Genomic DNA, 19,238 nt, shown 5'->3' on the forward strand with positions numbered 1-19,238 from the left:
CTCTCATCCTAACCTGTTTATGCTCACCTCTCCCCCTTCTGTGTTACCCCTGTCTGTCTAACCCTCCCCTTTAGAATGTAAGCTCTCACGGGCAGGGCCCTCTCTCCTCATGTGCCTTTCTTAGAATATATAAACCACTGCCACCCTGATAATTGCTTCAGTGTCCTGTCCCCTGATGCAACTATCTGTATTAACCATGTACTTGTCCTAAACTGTCTTGTAATGTAATTTTGTTTTGTGTTTGCTCATAACTATGCTCTGTAAAGCGCTGCAGAATTTGTATGCGCTATATAAGAAACTGTTAATAAATAAATAAATAATAAATTTATATAATGAAAGTGAATAAGAGGCCTAGTATTGTAGATTTGTAGGGTAAAGAAAACAGAACCAAAAAAATACATATAGTATGAGGCTCCTATGCAAAACTGAAAGTTATATGATGATACTCTAGGGCAGCATTTTTCAACCATTGTGCCATGGTACACTTGTATGCCTTGAACTGTTCTCAAGTATGCCACCAGAGCTAGAGATGTCCACATTACTTTACAGTCACCACCACCAGTTGTTTTCAAGTGAGGGACAATATGTTTTATATTTGTTACCTGTGAGGACCAGAGTGATTGTTTTTTCATATGGGTTCAATGGATTTTTTATTTCCCGTGGTGACCAATGTGTTTTTCCCTGTATTAGTCTGAGGGTGTGCCTTGGCAATTTTAAAATCTCATTTGGAGTTGAAAAAGGTTTAAAAAAAATCACTGCTCTAAAGACTAAATGAAAATGTATGGCTTTTTCAGACCAGACAACTTCTCACGCAATGCCTTACTCATATACAGTAGGTGACCTGTTTCACTAACATGTATTGCTAGAGGGTTTGAAATGTGAATGCAAAAAAGACAGCTGTTCAGTAACAGCAAAACTCATACTGTACTTATATGAAGCACGAACAGCTATACAAGAGAAACGTATATAATTATGTGTGCTTAGGTGGAAAAACTGCAGTTGCCAAAATTTGATCTGAAACTTCTCTACTTTAAAACTGAAAGTTACTTTTCAGTTTAATCATAGACATACAGTAGTTTATTAGGAAAGTTGTGTGCACATATCATATACAGCCACTTGCAATATGACAACTGTTCTCACTAAGCAGATTGATCTGGAATTAGTTATTGTTCAAAAATGGCTCATTAAGAAACAATTTGCAGATTATGAATGGCAATGTGGAGGGTAAAGACCTTACTAAAATAACATTTTAGTTAAATTTCCTCCAAATGCTTAGTTTCGAAGGAACATAAAGTATTATGTATTAAACTGTGAGTTTTAAATACAAATTAACTAATGAAATGCCTTAATATATTTCCAAACATTCAGTGGCGTAGCTAGAAATTTTTCTCCCCCTGTCAAAAAAAATTCCAGCGCCCATCCGCCCCCCCCCAGCCAGCAGCACCGCAGGCGATGGACTACAGGCGCCGCTGGCTGAACTGACAGGCAACCCAGGCAGCAGTGAGTGCTGAGCTGGTCCCGCTCTGTGCATATCTAATGAGCGGGGACGAGGTGCATATCGAATGAGCGGGTCCCCGCCCCATGCATATGTAATGAGCGGAACCCGCACATTGCACGGGGCGGGGACCCGCTCATTCAATATGCACTGCGCTGGGTGCTCATTAGATATGTACAGGGTGGGACCAGCTCAATGCTGCCTGGTTCGCTCAGCGGCGCCCACCACAGATCACGCTGGAGCCGCTTCCCCAAGCTGCCGCAGGGCCTGCCACATATGTAGCTACGCCACTGCAAACATTCTAACTCTAAATTAGATAAAAATGACACAACATATTTCCCTAACACAAAAAGAGAATAGGATGCATTCTACTGTCTTACCATTTGAGTCCTTTTGGTCAGGATTATGGGTAAGCCGACAGTTGTCTCTATCATCAGGAATACCATCATTGTCATCATCTGAATCACAGGCATCTCCTCTCCCATCATTATCATGATCAGCTTGGTTTGCATTAGGTATGTAGGGACAATTGTCCAAATTGTTCTGGTAGCCGTCTTCATCAATGTCTTCATTGCTATCACACTGGTCTCCAACTAGGTCATTATCCACATCAGTCTAAAAACAAACAGTCATAGAACTATTATGAACACAGCCAGAAACTGGTATAAAGCATGTCACAGCCATTTGGAGAATTACAGAGAGAGTATTTATACAGGTATACATTAAGTATTTGGAAATACTGTTTTCACAAGTATTTTTTACAAATGAACATATTCTAATTTAGTATTTGAGAGATCTAGGGAACAATAGTCTTATCATATATAACATGTGAGGCACTGTTTCAGATTATTTACAAGTATTCTCATTATATTGTATGAGTGCATGTGATTGCAAGGCAAGGTAAGCCCATACTGAATGTATTTACAGGTATAGTGAAGCAAATAACAGAATAAAGCACATGGTGGTATTGAGATAATATGCTGTGCGGAGCCACAGTAATTCCATTAGGTTAATATAATGGATCTCATTTTGGGCTGTGAGTAATGTGTATGCATCTCTAGCTGCCGTGGCAAACAGAATGCCAGAGAAATACAAACGGAATTCTAGAGGGACTATATAGCTCTTGACCCTTTAAATGCCAACATCTATTTGAAAGATGCACAAAAATAACAGCTAAAAAGGCCAGCGTCACTCACATTTGTTATATGAATTCAATTAAAATATGTTGTGTAAAAAAAGATTATCTTTCCTATATAAGGTAACATTACAGGTCATTATGATGAATAAAAATGTTTGCTTGGCAATTCTCACACCAATTTTGACAAATTCACTGGGCACTCAAATGTGTGACATGATTTGCTTCTCTTGCATGCATTAAATTGCTGCAGCTCAGTTATCAGCATCTTAGCAGCTGCAAAAAAACAACCGAGTTGCGTTTGGCTCTGAAATGTGCATACATTAGTAAAGATGAGTATGCAGCCAGTCATGCATGCACAGTGGGACTAATTGAGATCCCGTTGGATCTGTGGCACATAGATCAAGGTAGAGATGTTTGCTATTGGTTGCGGTGCCGTTACTCTAAATTGAGAGTGAGACACACGGGGGCAGATGTATTAACCCTTAACAAGAGATAAATGCAAGGGTCATAAAGAGAGATAAACGTCCAGCCAATCAGCTCCTTACTGCCATGTTACAGGCTGTGTTTGAAAAAAGTCAGTAAGGAGCTGATTGGCTGGATGTTTATCTCTCTTTATCACCCCTGCATTTATCTCTTGTTAAGGCTTAATACATCTGCCCCATTATCTCTGTTTTGGTGCCATGGCCAGGATCTCTGTCAGAAGAAGGAGTTTTCCTGGTATCTTTCTACAAACAGTGGTGTTTGGCATGAGTTGGATCACACATGGATGCAGGATACTTATACCAGATGATTCCAGCTGATTTACCCTACTAGTGCATTGTCTCTGCTTCCAAGTAAGCAGCAGCAATAGCAGCTCCAATAGCATCTTAATTAGACCCAGTATGCCAGAAATCACTAGACGCGGCTTAATTCAAGGCTGCATATGGCTCGGGATCAGACGCACTCTGTGTCAATGGGCAGTATTCAATTAGGCCAATTCGCCATTTTTCACGGCGAATTTGCTATTTTCACGTTTTTTTTTGTGTCAGAAAGTGAATCACCCTATTCAACGTGCACTTTTTGCCATCTTTCTAAGTGATTTTCACCGTTTGTCACCGTGTAGCAAATCGCCATCTTTTCATGGTGAAGTGGAATGTGAACTTTTCAAATAAAGTTTTTTTTTTTACATTTGGTGTAAAAAAATCAGGAATTTTATTATGTGAAAGGCCATGCTATTTTTATTCATGTGCTTAAAGCACATGAATATATATTTAATTAAGAAAAAAATTTTTTTACACATAGCAGCCAGCAGAGGGACGGGAGCCAAGAGACACTCATTAGATATTCATATATTCACTGCTCCCCATCATTACATATGCACGATCAGAAGCAATGAATACCCGGTCCACTGCTGGCTCTCCCGGGGGGCCGGTTGTACTCCACATACATTCTGGGGCAGGCAGGGAGACTTCCATCCCCTGGCTCCCTGCGGGACACCGCAGGGGTTAATATTCGCCGTCAGGGGCAGCGAGCCCCTGCGGTATTAAATACTGGGACAGGGAGGGCTGGCAGCGAAGACTCCAGCTCTCCAGAACGCGGCGACAGTGTAGCGAATCCTAAACAGGATTCGCTGCACGCCGCGATTATGTTCATTGAATACTGCCCAATGTAGCACGAATGAGAGAATAAGAAGGTCTTATACGCCATTTGCACTGTACAATGAATGCATATTATTATGATGCACTGTACTATAAAACATTGAACTGCTTACTACCATTGATCTACAATATATGATAAATGTAACTATATTAGCACTTACATTATAGCTTTTATTATATTTTGTCTTTAAGAAGCAGGGATGTCATTAACAGTTATCAGCAGTGTGATTAAAATAGGTTTCTCATTGTACAGATGCAGCATAAAATACCTGAACTTGTGCCTGTGCCGCCAACACTAACAATAAATACGGAAAATACTCAGAGACTGCTAATCTAGAACCTAGTATGCATATGACTATTATCTTGTAAATGCTGGCCATAACCTACAGCAGATCCACCCCCTGAATATTTACTGCACATTAGTTACTTATACTAATGTAACACTTTACATTCATTACCTATCTTAAAAATAACATCTTGTAGTGCAAGGACTGCTTTGCATGAGCGATGTTTTGCACAAAAGTTATAGCATTCACTACAGACATTTTTGTGTGTGCTCCCTTAATGCTGCTTATGGGCAGTTGTATACGTGACACAAATTACAACGTGGCACACCACCAGAGAACAAACTCAATTTTTTTTATCTGTTGCACTTGCACCCCAACTGTATTTTCACTTACCGTAACCAGATTTCCAAAGCACAATGGCTATTTGTGTCCTTCACAAGACTGAGTTTGTATGTGAGGCATTCAGAAAGAGAACTGTAAGGCTCTGAATTTCACATTGAACTGTCGTGCTTAAACAAAGGCCTCTGGGTATGAATGACTGCCATTGACTTTCACTATTTTCAGCGATTCACCCTGGAGGTATAGGGAGAAATTTACTAAAGGAAATTTGTAAAAAAATAGGTGTATTTGTATTTAGAAATACACTTATTTTTGACATTTACTATCCCGAAAATACGGCAATTCGTATTCGTATTGATGTGCTATCAATACGAATATGAATTGCCGTATTTTCGGGATAGTAAATGTCAAAAATAGGTGTATTTCTAAATACAAATACACCTATTTTTTACAAATTTCCTTTAGTAAATTTCCCCCATAGTTCTGAGTAATTCTGCATTCCACAGCTAATGTCTGGATTAAAACGAAATATCCATACTTTGCTCTAGAGCCAGGGGATTTTCATACTATATTAATTAGCCTCAGAGCAACGTTGCTAGCACACAATTTAAATACCACAAAAAAAAAAATCTGAGGAATAAAAGCTCTTGTTTTAATATTTTTAGTTTATCTTCTTATTGTTACATACCTGGTCAGGGTTGTTCATCAAAGGACAGTTATCACACTGATCGCCCACTCCATCTTTATCTGTATCGGCTTGATCAGTATTGTACACATATGGACAGTTATCCAATTCATTTAAGATGTCTAAAAAGAATAAATAACGTTATTTAATTCAGTGGTTCGGAAACTGTGTGCCGTGGCACCCTGGGGTGCTTCAGGGTACTTGGAGGGGTGCTTTGGGTTGGGGGTCCAGGACCAATTAAAATTAATTATGGTCAATGTAATAGGAAAAACCGGTGCTTGTGTCTGATAATATAACATGTGGACAAACAGACGCAAATCTTGTCACTTACCACATAATTAAACCTAAAGATGAAACATGAACACAATTTATTTAATTAAGATTTATTTTTATAATTTATCAATAAAAAACTTTTGGCTTAGGGGTTCCGTGGATAAAATTCTGATACTATAGGACTCTTTAGTTCAGTAAACTTTGGGAAACACTGATTTAATTCAATAAGTCTGTTATCATACGGAAATCATTTTCTAGGAAACAAAAGTAGTTTTTATTACATCTTAAAAGTTATTGTAAAATATACTGTATAGAACAATATAAGTGCTGTGGGTAGATATTACAAAAATATTGTAATTATAAGTCAATGTCTATCCTGGGATATTAGAACTGCAAGTCCTTTGGCATTTACTATCACCCAAATCTGAAAATATTAATTTTCTGTAACGTCAATCGCTTGATTCTGAACTACGGCAATCCACACACATGTCTATGTTCATACAATGCACTTGAGAGATTATTTACATCTGTACATGCAGAAAAAGTTCTAAAAACCTATATGGCACCTGTGTTACCCAGAGTGTATGGGATGCAGTTGGCAGGTCGACTATTGGTCAACAGACCATAGGTCAACACTTGAAAAAAGGTCAACATATCTTTGGTCAACATGGTTAAAAGATCAACACATGCAGTAGGTCGACATGGGAAAGTTTGATATTAAAAAGGTTGATATGAGTTTTTTTTTTAAATCCCCAAAAGTTGTTTTTTTCATACTTCACTATATAAATGGACACAGTAGGACAATATAACCATGCCTGAAGCATGGCAAGTGAAGCGGTACACTTATATGGCGTCCATGTCGGTGTAAGTGGATGTAGACACCAAAAAAATGGACCTTTTGACCTTGCTGACCTAAGCCACGTGACCTTTTTACTGTGTCAACATATGGCCTGCCAATAGTGGTCAACCAAATGACCAAGTGTACACACAGAGGTGTTGTTGTGATTGATTCAGATGGTATCAGAGCAGTAGTGGAAAAGCGATGGGTGTTCCTGGTAGTGCATGGAAAAATGGGCCATTTGGTTATAATATGAAGGCGTGCGAAGGGTGCATTAATGCAAGACCTACATTCACAGATCCAGGGCTGCCAAGGGGCTGGCTATTGCAAAAACAGTCATTCATAAATCACTCAGTTTACTGACATGTGTGACATAAAACGTGAGTACTATCCATAAAATGTAAAATAAAATAGGAATGTATGCATGTTGTAAAACACACACAAAATATTTCCACACACAGTGTACTTTTTAAATTAAAAAAAGAAAGAAAGTGAGAACATACCGTCACCATCAATATCCACTGAACAAGCATCTCCTTCTCCATTATTATCAGTGTCAATCTGAGCAGGGTTGTGCACATAAGGACAGTTGTCACATCGGTCTCCCACTTCATCCTTGTCATAGTCAAATTGGCGTGGGTTATAAAGCAGCGGACAATTATCCTGTAACATAAAAATCAAATTGCTGTAAAAAATCATCCCAAGAAAATGTAGTATTATGGTATGTTAAATTTACATGGTATTATGTTACACAAGTGGGTCTGATGCATTCTCCTGGGTACTGACCGTTAACCTCAACTTCCTTTCCTTGTTTTCTAACCTCTATTTTTCGGAATCCTAACATGGCTCTAAACACGACGACAATTATTATACACACGGGGCAAGAATAGATGCTGTGCCCAATTGCCCCGTTCCCAATGCGGGAAGGTGCCAGCCAGGGGTGGTACACAGGACAGTCCCAAAAAAATTGAAAAACGTGACTGTCCCACGAAAAACTGTGCGTATTTGTGGTGGGACATGTTCTGTTGAGTACGTATAATTTACTAACGTGTTGTATTTATGACATTCTTATTTTCCGATGCCGTTGTTATTCATAGGCAATCATATTTTTCCCATTTGTATTTGAAACATTGAAACATTGTATGTTTAATACGAAATTTGTCACGGTTCGTAAAAATCACATTTGTATAAAATATGCCATTCTCCATTCATAAAAAACACGTTTCACATCATCATTCGTTGAAAGTTCCTGACCCTGGCGTCCTCTTCTTCTGCGGCAGGTATGTCACAGCCCCAAATGTGAAAATGTCATGGGTGTCAAAAGCTGCCATGGCTGTGAAAGGCAAGAGAAAGGTTTTTGTGTGCTTAATGGCCTTTTCTAGCCAGCACACTTGAGACCCTAGAGCCTGATTCAGATTTGTAACTAATGCGATGGTCACAAAAGTGAGCATTTATTGGTAGACTGTGCACACATAATGGTAATCTATCGATGCCATCTGCAATCAACAGCAAAAATATAGTGCTATGGATTGTTGGAGGAGCAGGGCCCCAAACCGGTATCTTGTCTAGGGCCCCATGAGGTCTAAATGCGCCTCTGTGCAGTAGGCAATTGAATGAATTTATTAATGTTGTTTTAACTTTAGTTCAATTAGCAATACAGCATCAGATGAGAATTCTTTGTGATAACACTACACTTGAGTCTGCCTCCCAATCATACCTTTCTAGAAAGTTTTATGGACATCATTTAAGTGTGTATGTAGTACATCCCTTACTAATGGCCTAGTGTCTGCATGCATGGTCACCTAAGTGCGCCCCTCGGCACTGCACTCATAGGGGGAGATTCTCTAAGAATCTCCGCCCCCCTTCGCCGCCCATCGCATATTTAATTATCGCATATGTTGTAACATATGCGATAATTAAGGCAAAGGACAGCTCTTGCGTTAAGAGCTGTCCTTTGCGGTGAGAGTCGCCGGGTCCCAACAGGTCCCGGCGGCTCCCGCCTCCCTCACACACGCTGCTGCTGCTGCGCCGGGCTCTCCTCCTCCCTGCACCCGGAAGAGGATCAGTGCAGGGAGGAGGTCACAGGTCCGGGCAGCACAGCGCTGTGCTGCCCGGACACAGGTGAGGGGGGAGGGGGCGATGCGGGGGGTCGGCACAGGGCGGCGGAGGGTTGCGGTAGAAGCCCATTGGCTTCTATTGGGCATCGCCAGATTTTTCTGGCGATGCCCCCCACCGCGGTATCCCGGCGGGGGATGCTTACAGCATCCCAAAATGCGGTAAAAACCCTGTTAACGGGGTTTTTACCGCATTTTTTGCTTAGAGAATCTCCCCCATAGTGTGATAGCCGGTCATTGCCCAAAGGTGATGTCACAATGGACACTCGGGATTCCTACAGATACAAAGGCCTGTTTTGTTTCCACGACGATGCTGCCTTGTTGACATGAATGTGTTTTTCCTGCTGATGTCACACAAGCAGGTTCCCTGTCCTGCAGCATTTAGGGGCCAGCAGAGTAACCGCTGAATCAAAGTTTATTTCTCCTGCACATCCACCATTTCCAACAGAAGCAAACCCTCATACAGTAGCCTATTATGGGGACTGCTGTCAGATTTGCCAAGCTTGTCAGATTGTCGCTGGTGAATAAGGATTAAAAAAGGGTTGAGTTTACCTGGAGGGTAAAAAAAGGGGCAGACTAGATGGGCCAAATGGTTCTTATCTGCCGTCAAATTCTATGTTTCTATGTTTCTATGTCTAATATTTATATATAATGTTTTGTTTCTAAAATATCATCTCTGCTTTCTGTGTGGAATCTTGTGATAAAGGATGTTTGTATAACAACAGAGTATGGATGTGCTTACATCTCATGGACTGTACAGCTCTTCAGGCATACTATAGTAATAAAATTATAGTGGACTCTCCTATGATTTCACATGAGAACAGAAAGGAGGGGTTAGGGGTATATGTTGGAGCCTGCAGGCAAAGTATTTGTTCAACTCAAATATCCCAAAAATGTTGAATGTAGCAGATTAATTTCTAAAGCTGCGTGAGCACCTCTTGTTGACATTTTTTGTTCTTTTCATTTTATAGACAAGATTAGTGGTTCCCAACCCCAGTCCTCAAGTACTCCTAAAAGTTCACGTTTTCCATGCGACCTGTAGATTTTTAAAATGTGAGTTGCTGTTACACAGTGCACCGGCTGCGTGACTTCAAAAACTTTAAAGGTCCCTATACACTGGCCTGATTTGTCCCAAGGACAAGTCGAACCAGTTTGTCTAGAGCTCCCTGGCAGCTCCCCAGTAGGCTCACGTGTGATCTGGCACTTGCCGTGCCATTTTTACATGCAGTAAATTGCATGCAATGTATTGCATGTAGTTCTCCCAGGGAGCTGCTGCGGTGGCAAGGGGAGGGCAGCGGGGTTCAGCCAGCTGGTGGTGGTGGCGGGGGCTGGGCAGCTCGTAGTGGCGGGCAACGGGATCTGTCCGAGCTTTGCATTTTGTTGGGCTGCGGTATGCGGCTGCTGAATATTTTGAAATGACTGGCCGGCCGTTGATTGGCTGAACGATACGCATGATCATCTATCGATGCCACCTGCAATGAACCACAAAAATATAGTGCTATGGATTGTTGGAGGATTAGGGCCCCAAACCGGTATATTGTCTAGGGCCCCATGAGGTCTAAATGCACCTCTGTGCAGCAGGCACTTAACTATACTGTTATCATGCATATCGTGATTGCGCATGCGCATATACTTTCATGCGCATGTGCAGCCGTTTGGTGCATGGGGGCATGGCAATCTGCTTTTTTGCTATCTCGTTCGCACCTGGCAGTGCGGATGGGGGTGTCAGCGATGGGCTGCTCCCATGGGAACGGCCAGTGTTTCACTAGCTTTCCCATGAAAACACTGGGTGTTCCCATGTAAACGGGTGCGAGGGGCGAGCAGCTGATATCAGTGTCAGCTGCCCGCTCACTTTCCATACAGAGTGGTGTCTTACACCTGCGAACGCCTGCACAATCATTTGATCTAATGATTTTGTGCCTGTGGGGAAATAGGCATGGGGGGGTGCAGCCATTTGTGTGGGCAGCAAATTGCTAATTTGCGCATCAACCAGAATGACCTCCAGAGGCTTTAAGATGCAAGGTATTGCCTGGTTGTAGCTCTTCCTGAGATGATTTCACCTTCCTCTGCAAGGCCAGTATAACCACTTCGGTGATATGCCCAGAAATATTCTGGGCTGAGCCGCGCTGCTCACCTCCACTCAGGCCAGTCACCCCCCCAAGGATCAGACTCCGGATCGCTGCTGCCTCTGCTGCGATTCATAACAGCCCCTCTCGGGAGAGTTCAGGGTTGCTTGGGAGTGCACAGGAGTTTGGGCATCCTGAACCTCCCCAAGTGGGGCCTGCTCACTGCTGAGAATGGTGTCAGTGGCAGGGGAGCCCAGGTGATTCGATGTACAGACTGGCCGGTGGAGGGGAGTGACAGGGGGGAGGACCCTAAAGGTGGTGCGCCAGTGGTGCCCCGAACCTTACCATCCAAAGCCAGCAGCAACCCCAAGGAAGCAGGGGTTGCTGCAGAAGGCAGTGGCTGCAGCAGCTGCCCTTCAGTGGTGAGTATTACTGGAGCAGGACAAACCTGCCTTGGAAGGTTTGTCCTGCCCCAGCAAAACCCACCGCTCAAGGGGTTAAGGGCCTCATGGGCTTGGAGCTCGAAATATTCAAGGGTCTATTACATAGTTGCCTACCGTCATGAATTCCACAGGTGACTCCCTGAAATAGGAATGGAGAAATATCCTTGATTTCTCCTAACCCATTTAATGCAGCTGTTACTATTAATACTTGCTACATTTTCCAAAAAATATAGTTACTAATGTTATCTAGAAATATCTTGCAACAAGCATTTAAGCAAATATATGGAACTTGGGTGGAGCATGAAACCCCCCCTTAATGGGGCACTGCCAACTATAATCTTCCTGAAACTATTTTTCAAAAGTAGGCAAGTATGGAGGTGGTGAGACCAATGCTATGTAGCCATGTAGAACCCATACACTATAAGCCCCAATGTCTCCCTAATTACATAGAATATGTGTGGAAAATAGAAATACAATTTTAAAACTTGAAAATAGATTATGGCCGACCATGTGGCCAACTGGTGATCATCATGCTGTCATGATGATATCCCTAGTTTTATGTAGAGGCCTGGAGCAGCCGCTACATCTACCCCATAGTGAATCTGGCCCTGCTCCTTTAACAAGTAAAGAGAACTCTATAAACACAAATAGAACAATGGAAAAGTTACTATCTCAGTAATAAAATGTGCATCTTTAATTAATGTGTTACCTGCAGCTCTCCAACCGCCTCAGCGTGCCACAATGCTATCTCTCTTACCGTATCTAAGCTATTCTGTTTGCTCCAAATGACATAGTTATTGCTTTATTTGCAGTACTATGATATGCAGTGATGAAATGATTGGCTATCTGATTGAGTAATACACAGAAAAACAAGAGCATTGCACATGCTAGAAGATTTACTAGTTATAATAAGTAGACATTTGCCGAGGGCCAAAAGTGTCTGGTTTAAACCCAAGTCTCAGCAGACAGCAGGCAACTGGATCTGTCTGAATTTCCAGGAAAACAGAGGGACACTCTTATTACTTTAACAGATATCTTTCTGAGACTTACTTGTCAAATCACTTTTATAACTTTTGGTTTAGAAATAAATAGAATTTCTTTCAACAAGGTTTATTTCAGGATTGGCTGGGAGGCTCCTGAAAATTGTGTCTGCGTCCCAGTTCCCCAGAAAGGTCCCTGCATTGCCGCCAGTCTCCTGTGACCCCCCACACACAATTTCTGTGGGGCCATATGACGTAAATTGCGTCATTGTAGCCCCATTCACCACAGTGCAATGCCTTTAATACTGGCATTGCATGATGAAGGCATGACCACAATGACGCAATTTCGCTTGCACTTCCCAAACAATGTATTTCCCTCATAGCTCCGTCCCATCTCATACCTTTTTCATCACACCGACAGCCCCGCCCCCTGCCTCAGGGTGCTGGCTGCCTCACGGTACTGGTTAATGGGATGCTGTATCTATAATAGGTGCAGAAGGGCTTAGGTGCACACTAGTATCTGAATGAAGGGGAGCCCTCATTGCTTATCGCTTTACTTAGCTTTTACACCAAGAAAATGTCACTGGTGCCAATATCCACAGACTCACTTCATAGAATGACTGTGACTCATTAATAAACCCCTGATGGCAAGAATAATCACTGCTCCTGTAAATGTATTTGTCTTTTAGACAAGAAAAACATTACTAAATTACTGTATTTGGCTATATTTGTCTCTTTAAATATTATAGGCGCCTGCAGGAAAGATGTATCCAAGTGTCATTTATAGTGGTGCTAGAACGTGTGTTAATCCTTTCGAATTTTCTCTGTTTCTGCATAAAGATGACTTTAAATATGTTTACTCCTTCTTTAGGTTAAGGATCGGCAACCTCTGGCATTGCAATTGCTGTGGAACTCTACATCCCAGCATGGACAGACATAGGGGCCGGTTCTTGTGAACTGAAATTGGCCAATGCCCCGATGATTGGGGTATACGCATGTGCATTTCACAGAGGGGAGGGAGGGATGGGGGCGGTGGTGGCGCTGGGCCATGGGAACGCCCAGCATTACATGGGAATCCCCATGAAAACACTGGGTGTTCCCATGGGCATGAAGAGGGGACAAAGTGTGCCCGGGGTGAGCGGCTGACTGGGGTGGGCGGCTGAGGTCACAAGTCACTGAGTCAACCAGAATTAGTCCCATAGTTTTAGCATTCCCTAACACGAACACTACAGCAGGGCGTGCTGAGATGTGTAGTGTCCCGGCAGCTGGAGTGCCCCAGGTTGCCTACACATGCCACAAGTCATACAAAAAGCCATCAAAGCCAAGACCTTAATGAAATACAAATGGCATACTGTAACCTGAAGCAAGATGTGCTTATATGAGAGTCCAGGGCCGTAACTAGGTGTGTGCCAGTGGTGCTTTGCCCACTGCACATCTGCACTGTGTCCACCCTAAACTATTCGTTTATGCTTGACTTGGTGGGAAACCATCTGGTTCTCTCCCATCAATGGCAAAACTATTCGACATAGGCCATAAACCATCGCAGACTTCTAATCATTGATGGCCAATGGCCATCCCTACCAGAAGGGTGCTGTACTTTCTGTCAGACTGTGCGTACAGAAATTCAGGGCAGGCTATGTATGCAGAAACCTCTCTAGTCTGTGCTTCTATTAGGGGGGAGGGAGGGACAGGAGATTAGCTGGTGGACAGGGGCTTTAGGCTACCATCTACCTGTTACAGTGTAACAAGCGCAGCACTGCCAGCACCAAGGATGCAGAGCGGGGAGATGTTTCTCCAGCCTAGCGCCTCCCTTCTCTGCCTTCAGCATCGGAACCTTTTTGAGTGTTTGGGGGGAGTGAGCTGCCCCCTTTTGATTCCCCTGCTTAGGGGTAAGTTTACTAAGATGGGAGTTCTATTGAAAACAGGATGTTGCCCATAACAGCCAATGAAATTCAACTTCTTATTTATTTAGTAAATTCTAGAAGATAATAGAATCGGATTGGTTGCTATCGGCAACATCCCATCTTCAATAGAACTCCCATGTTAGTAAATTTACCCAATAATGTTTGTTAACTTATACAGACATTTGTCCTGTTAGATTACTTGCATTACATTAGTTTGCCAGATAGATTAATACCGTTTCATATGCATGTGTTCCATCCAGACAGTTTAGGCGCAAGAACCAATGTGTCACGTCAGTAATTCCATCCGCCCTTACCTTTTCATCATCTACTCCATCATTATCATCGTCTTTGTCGCAAGCATCACCGACACCATCCTTGTCAAAGTCCTCTTGTCCAGAGTTAGGCAGTAGCGGGCAGTTATCCTGCAAGGAAAGAAGTCTGATAAGATAAGGAGATACAACATTTTAAAGCTTGCCACACACTTGTGCAACGTCACATGTGATCCCCCCCCTTGAGCCGACTAGACGACAGGATCGCATGCAATATATTGCATCAGATTTATCGCCACACTCACATGAAAAGTGACCAAATCGCATGTGAATCACCCTAGTATATGGGCACCTTAACATATAATTGCATTTTTTTTTCTGAGGTAAATGCTGTTCTAGATAAGGGCCTTCATTCAGGGATGTACAGTATGTATTGCACAGTGAAAGGAAACAGCACCTAATATTCTAATGCACAGGATGCATCTTTGGGGAGAAGGTACGTCCTGCATGCATCGCAGATCCGAGTGCTGCCTCACCATCTCCACCATCGCATGTGCAGATGCACAAACAAATGGATATATGCTTTTGACTACACTCACTCTGCTTCAGTTTGACAGAAGATTTATATAAATACTATGTTACTGCATATCTTGCAACATATCAGACAACAGGAATGTGAAGAGATCGAGTGCATGCTATACATGCTCCTGTTTATTATAGCAGGACCACTAGGGTTGCGGAGTTGCCGGTACCATGGCTTCCATAGCATATGAAGACTATACTGTCAGAGGTTTGTGTACCACAAACCTCTGACAGTATGGTCTATGAAAGCCATGTTACAGGTTTCCATAAACCATCCTGTTTTAAACACAGGATTGATAGACTCTTTTGGTGAGAGGCACAGAGGTACAAGTACTCACTAGCCTAGAAAGACCCCATTCCCATTTGTCTCCCTGCTTTACTGGAAACCAACACAAACTGCCTGGCACTGAGGGCCAGATGTACTAAGCTTCAAAAGTGATAAAATGAAGAGTGATAAACAGCCAGCCAATCAGCTCCTACCTGTACTGTCACAGTCTGTGTTTGAAAAATGTCAGGTAGGAGCTGATTGGTTGGTTGTTTATCACTCTCCATTTTATTACTTTTCAAAGCTTAGTACATCTTGCCCTGCGTCTGATTGAGGAATGAGAGGCACAAACCCTAGCAGTTCTCTGCTATTCATCAAATTCAACAGACATGTCTATTATATTCTAATTATCTGGTGGCAGAAAAAGTACTTCATGGAATTTCAATATGATATAACATACAGTACAAAATATATGGAGTTAACTGGTATTAGGAGAAGTCAGCTTCATGAGGTTACTTTGATCATTTTCTGTTATTCTCACCTTGCTGCAGTGATAAGTAGCATTGGCAGCACACACCAGGTTATTATTGGGCCATCCGTCTAAGTCAGAGTCTTCACCACAAATAATGCCATCCCCTGCATAACCTGTTCGACATTCACACTTGAAGGATGGCTCGCTGAAGTGACCAATATAGATGCATTCTGCGTACTTGTGGCAGTTGTGAGTTTTGTCTTTGCAGGGATTTACTGGTTCACATTCCTGTAAATAGATAATGATGATTATTATTATTATTGTTATGCAATGCATTATCATCCCGGTGCAGATGAATATCACATTAGCAATGTTCCTATTACAGAATAGTATTTCTTCCATGGGCTTCACAAATAAACCTTTTATGTAAAGAAAAACCTTTCTACACATAACTGCCTAAATTGTCCACATTCCAGTCCTGTCTGATAGGAAGGTCTCTCTGCCCCCTACATTCCACTGAGGACCTGTCACTCTTCACAGTAAATATGTACAATGTGATACTGTTTTGACAGATGCTCTTCATTAGGATTCCTCGAAGGAGCTAGAAAACATGGTGTGGAGATTAATGACTCTGTGTCAGCTACCCCAAACAAAGCAAATTGACCTATTAATGACATGCTACTGTCTGCCCTTACTATCCTTTATGTTTAGCAATGGTAAACTGGAAGGCAGGTCTAGCCTTAGGTTACAGGGAACACATTTAACATTAACAAATAAGGGGGACATTTATCAAAGCCTGGGGAAATATAAAGTATCAACCAATCAGGTCCTAGCTGTCATTTTTCAAACACAAAGCTGAAAGCTACCTGGCTGGTACTTATGAGGGGTATTCAATGCTCTGACGGTAATCAGTGCTGATACAGTAGCTCGCTGTCAAAGTATTCATCTCACTCCTCGCCGTTTAAGGGGATCATCGCCATCCTCTAATAGCAAGGATTTCTCCCTAACATTGAATACGGCGAGGGGGTTTGAAGACTAGGATGGCTTTTCCTCACTGAAAAAAGCCATCCTCACCGTAAAAAAACCGCCATTGTGGCATTGAATACCGCCCTATATCTCTCCACTTAACTTGCTCCAAGCTTTGATAAATCTCCCTCTAAGGCCCTTGTAGACAGATGATAGTTATAGTGAGGCCTCACTTACCTGCTTGTCTTTTTTTGCAACCTCTAATCCAACACCAAATGGCTGACTGCCCTTGTAGCGAGGTGGGCATGGCAGACAGTGGAAGCCTGGATCTGTATTCACACATCGGTGGACGCCACCCATTTTGAAGCAAGCATCAGGAACCAGTGCACACTATAAGTAAATAAATAATATTTTTAATAAAGTATTTCTATAATGTGACACAACTGCCATTTCATATGCTCTTCATTATATTGTACCTCATCAAGATCCTCACAAAATGTTCCATTGCCAATATAGCCAACAGGGCATGAGCCACATGACCAGGATCCATCAGGGTAGCTGTTGCATTCGGCTCCAGGAAAGCAGGGATTTGATAAACAACCATCTGCAAAATGTAATGTTTTATAAAAATAAAAACTCGGTCTGTCCACAAAGCTTTCTCTGATAGTAACAGGAAATTTAGTGGATAGGTATCTAAGATTACAGCTTGTACCTGGTCCTCCCACCATATATCCTCGTGCTGCTTTTTACAGGTAATAATCTCTATTTATGTGCTGGTCAGCTGGTTCATTCTTTCTGACAAAATCCTTTTTAGATGGGCAAAACCATGTGCACTGCAGGTGGGGCAGATGTAACATGTGCAGAGAGAATTAGATTTGGGTGGGGTTTTACTTCAAAGTGAGATCTATATTGCAGTGTAAAAATAAAGCAGTCAGTATTTTCCCTGCACAGAAACAAAATTACTCACCCAAATCTAATTCTCTCTGCACATGTTACATCTGCCCCCCCTGCAGTGCACATGGTTTTGTCCATCTAAGAAGGATTTTGTCAGAAAGAATGAACCAAAATAAGGCCCTATGTTTGCTCTTGCCTCTGCATTCTCACCATTATTGGGGAGTGCTGGGGCTATGGCCCCGGCCTCACCTCTGTAGCCACTGCATGCCCTGAATAGTAAGGGTAGTGAGGTCAGGGAGAATGTGGACAGGACAAATATCACTGGGTGTGGAAAAAATGCATATTTATTATAAACACAGCTATTGTATTTTCAAAATGATCATTTGGCATCTAATCAGTGCGCTGAAAAATCAAAAGATAAAACACACCTAAGAGGAATTCAATTAAACTTGGAATTCAATTAAACAAAAAAAATTTAATTGGTGTGAAAAAAGAATTGTAGCCTCTGACTTCAATGTCCAGGGCTATTCAATTAGAGCCCTTTTTATCAAATTGGATTCAATTTTCAACAGGTTGGTGGCATCCGAAAGCAGGCTATTTATCAGCTGCCGAAAAATAAGTTTTGCCAGAGCCATTCAACATGGCTCTGGTGTGGAATCAGCTGATCTGAAAATCATCTGTCTCCACAAATCTTTCCACCACCACTGTAGTAGCAGTGATACTCTGCACTGCCAAGTCTGTTTTTAGCAATCCTACTGCACTTGCTTGACCCCGTTCACACATGCGTGAGCTTTGGTGGAAGGAGCCAGACAGTGTCTGAGGAGTCCAAACAGATCACTCTTCGCAACCTGGATTTCTTCCAATAGGAAAGGAGCATGGTATGGGAACAAACGTAATCTGTAGATGGCAAATGCTCCTGCAGTCAAGCTCCAAAAAACATTGCATTTTCAGTGCTTGATAAATATAGGTCCCCAAACTAGTGTATAAGGACAGCAGGCCAGATCAGGAGTGATCTTACCTTAATCTTACCTCAGACTTAATATAACACAGAGTGCTGCTAACACCTCACAGATTTTAAAGGCTAATAAAAATGGCATGGTACAGTAAATGTTATTCAAAATCTTAGTACATAATCTCAAAGTGCATGGACTACTGTTTATTTCAGTTGGTTTTGAATATATCATCCAGATGGTGGCCTTAATTCGCAATCCACATTTGGTTATTTCTGGCATTAACGCTACAATTTGGTGTATAGCAGCCTTCATGTAGCCCCTGGCCTCTCGGTTCGAAAATGGATAATTGATTGGAATCTCAACACAGACAAGAAGCACAATCTACTCCTCATGAATGGGTCTTGGCTGATGTTTGTAGACCTCAGCTTTCAGGTGGCCCCAAAGAAAAATGTTGCAAGGGGTGAGATGAGGTGAACATGCAGGCCACCCAATATCACTACATAATGACATCAAATGCCCTGGAAAAAATTCTCACGAAACTTCCATTAACCTTCCCGCTGTTAGACCGTTGACCCCATCCTGTTGAAACCGCACATCCGGATTACCAGGTTCTGTAAGTTTCCAGTAAAAGCCATAAA

The 19,238-nt window shown here is 42.2% G+C and overlaps 1 protein-coding gene across 1 annotated transcript in view; it reads right to left on the reverse strand.

The window, feature by feature from the left end:
- The window catches only part of THBS2 (thrombospondin 2), a 94,752-nt gene that overhangs the window by 18,321 nt on the left and 57,193 nt on the right, over positions 1-19,238 (reverse strand). The window contains exons 11-17 of the mRNA XM_083176275.1: positions 17,230-17,357; positions 16,991-17,143; positions 15,857-16,075; positions 14,514-14,621; positions 7,196-7,355; positions 5,585-5,703; positions 1,876-2,110 (exon numbers count right to left, since the gene is read on the reverse strand). Of these exons, the coding sequence (XP_083032401.1) occupies positions 1,876-2,110; positions 5,585-5,703; positions 7,196-7,355; positions 14,514-14,621; positions 15,857-16,075; positions 16,991-17,143; positions 17,230-17,357 (1,122 nt within the window). The remainder of the gene's footprint in view (positions 1-1,875; positions 2,111-5,584; positions 5,704-7,195; positions 7,356-14,513; positions 14,622-15,856; positions 16,076-16,990; positions 17,144-17,229; positions 17,358-19,238) is intronic.

Source organism: Crinia signifera, chromosome 3 (assembly GCF_055691185.1).
Source record: "Crinia signifera chromosome 3, ASM5569118v1, whole genome shotgun sequence".
Lineage (NCBI taxonomy): Eukaryota > Metazoa > Chordata > Amphibia > Anura > Myobatrachidae > Crinia > Crinia signifera.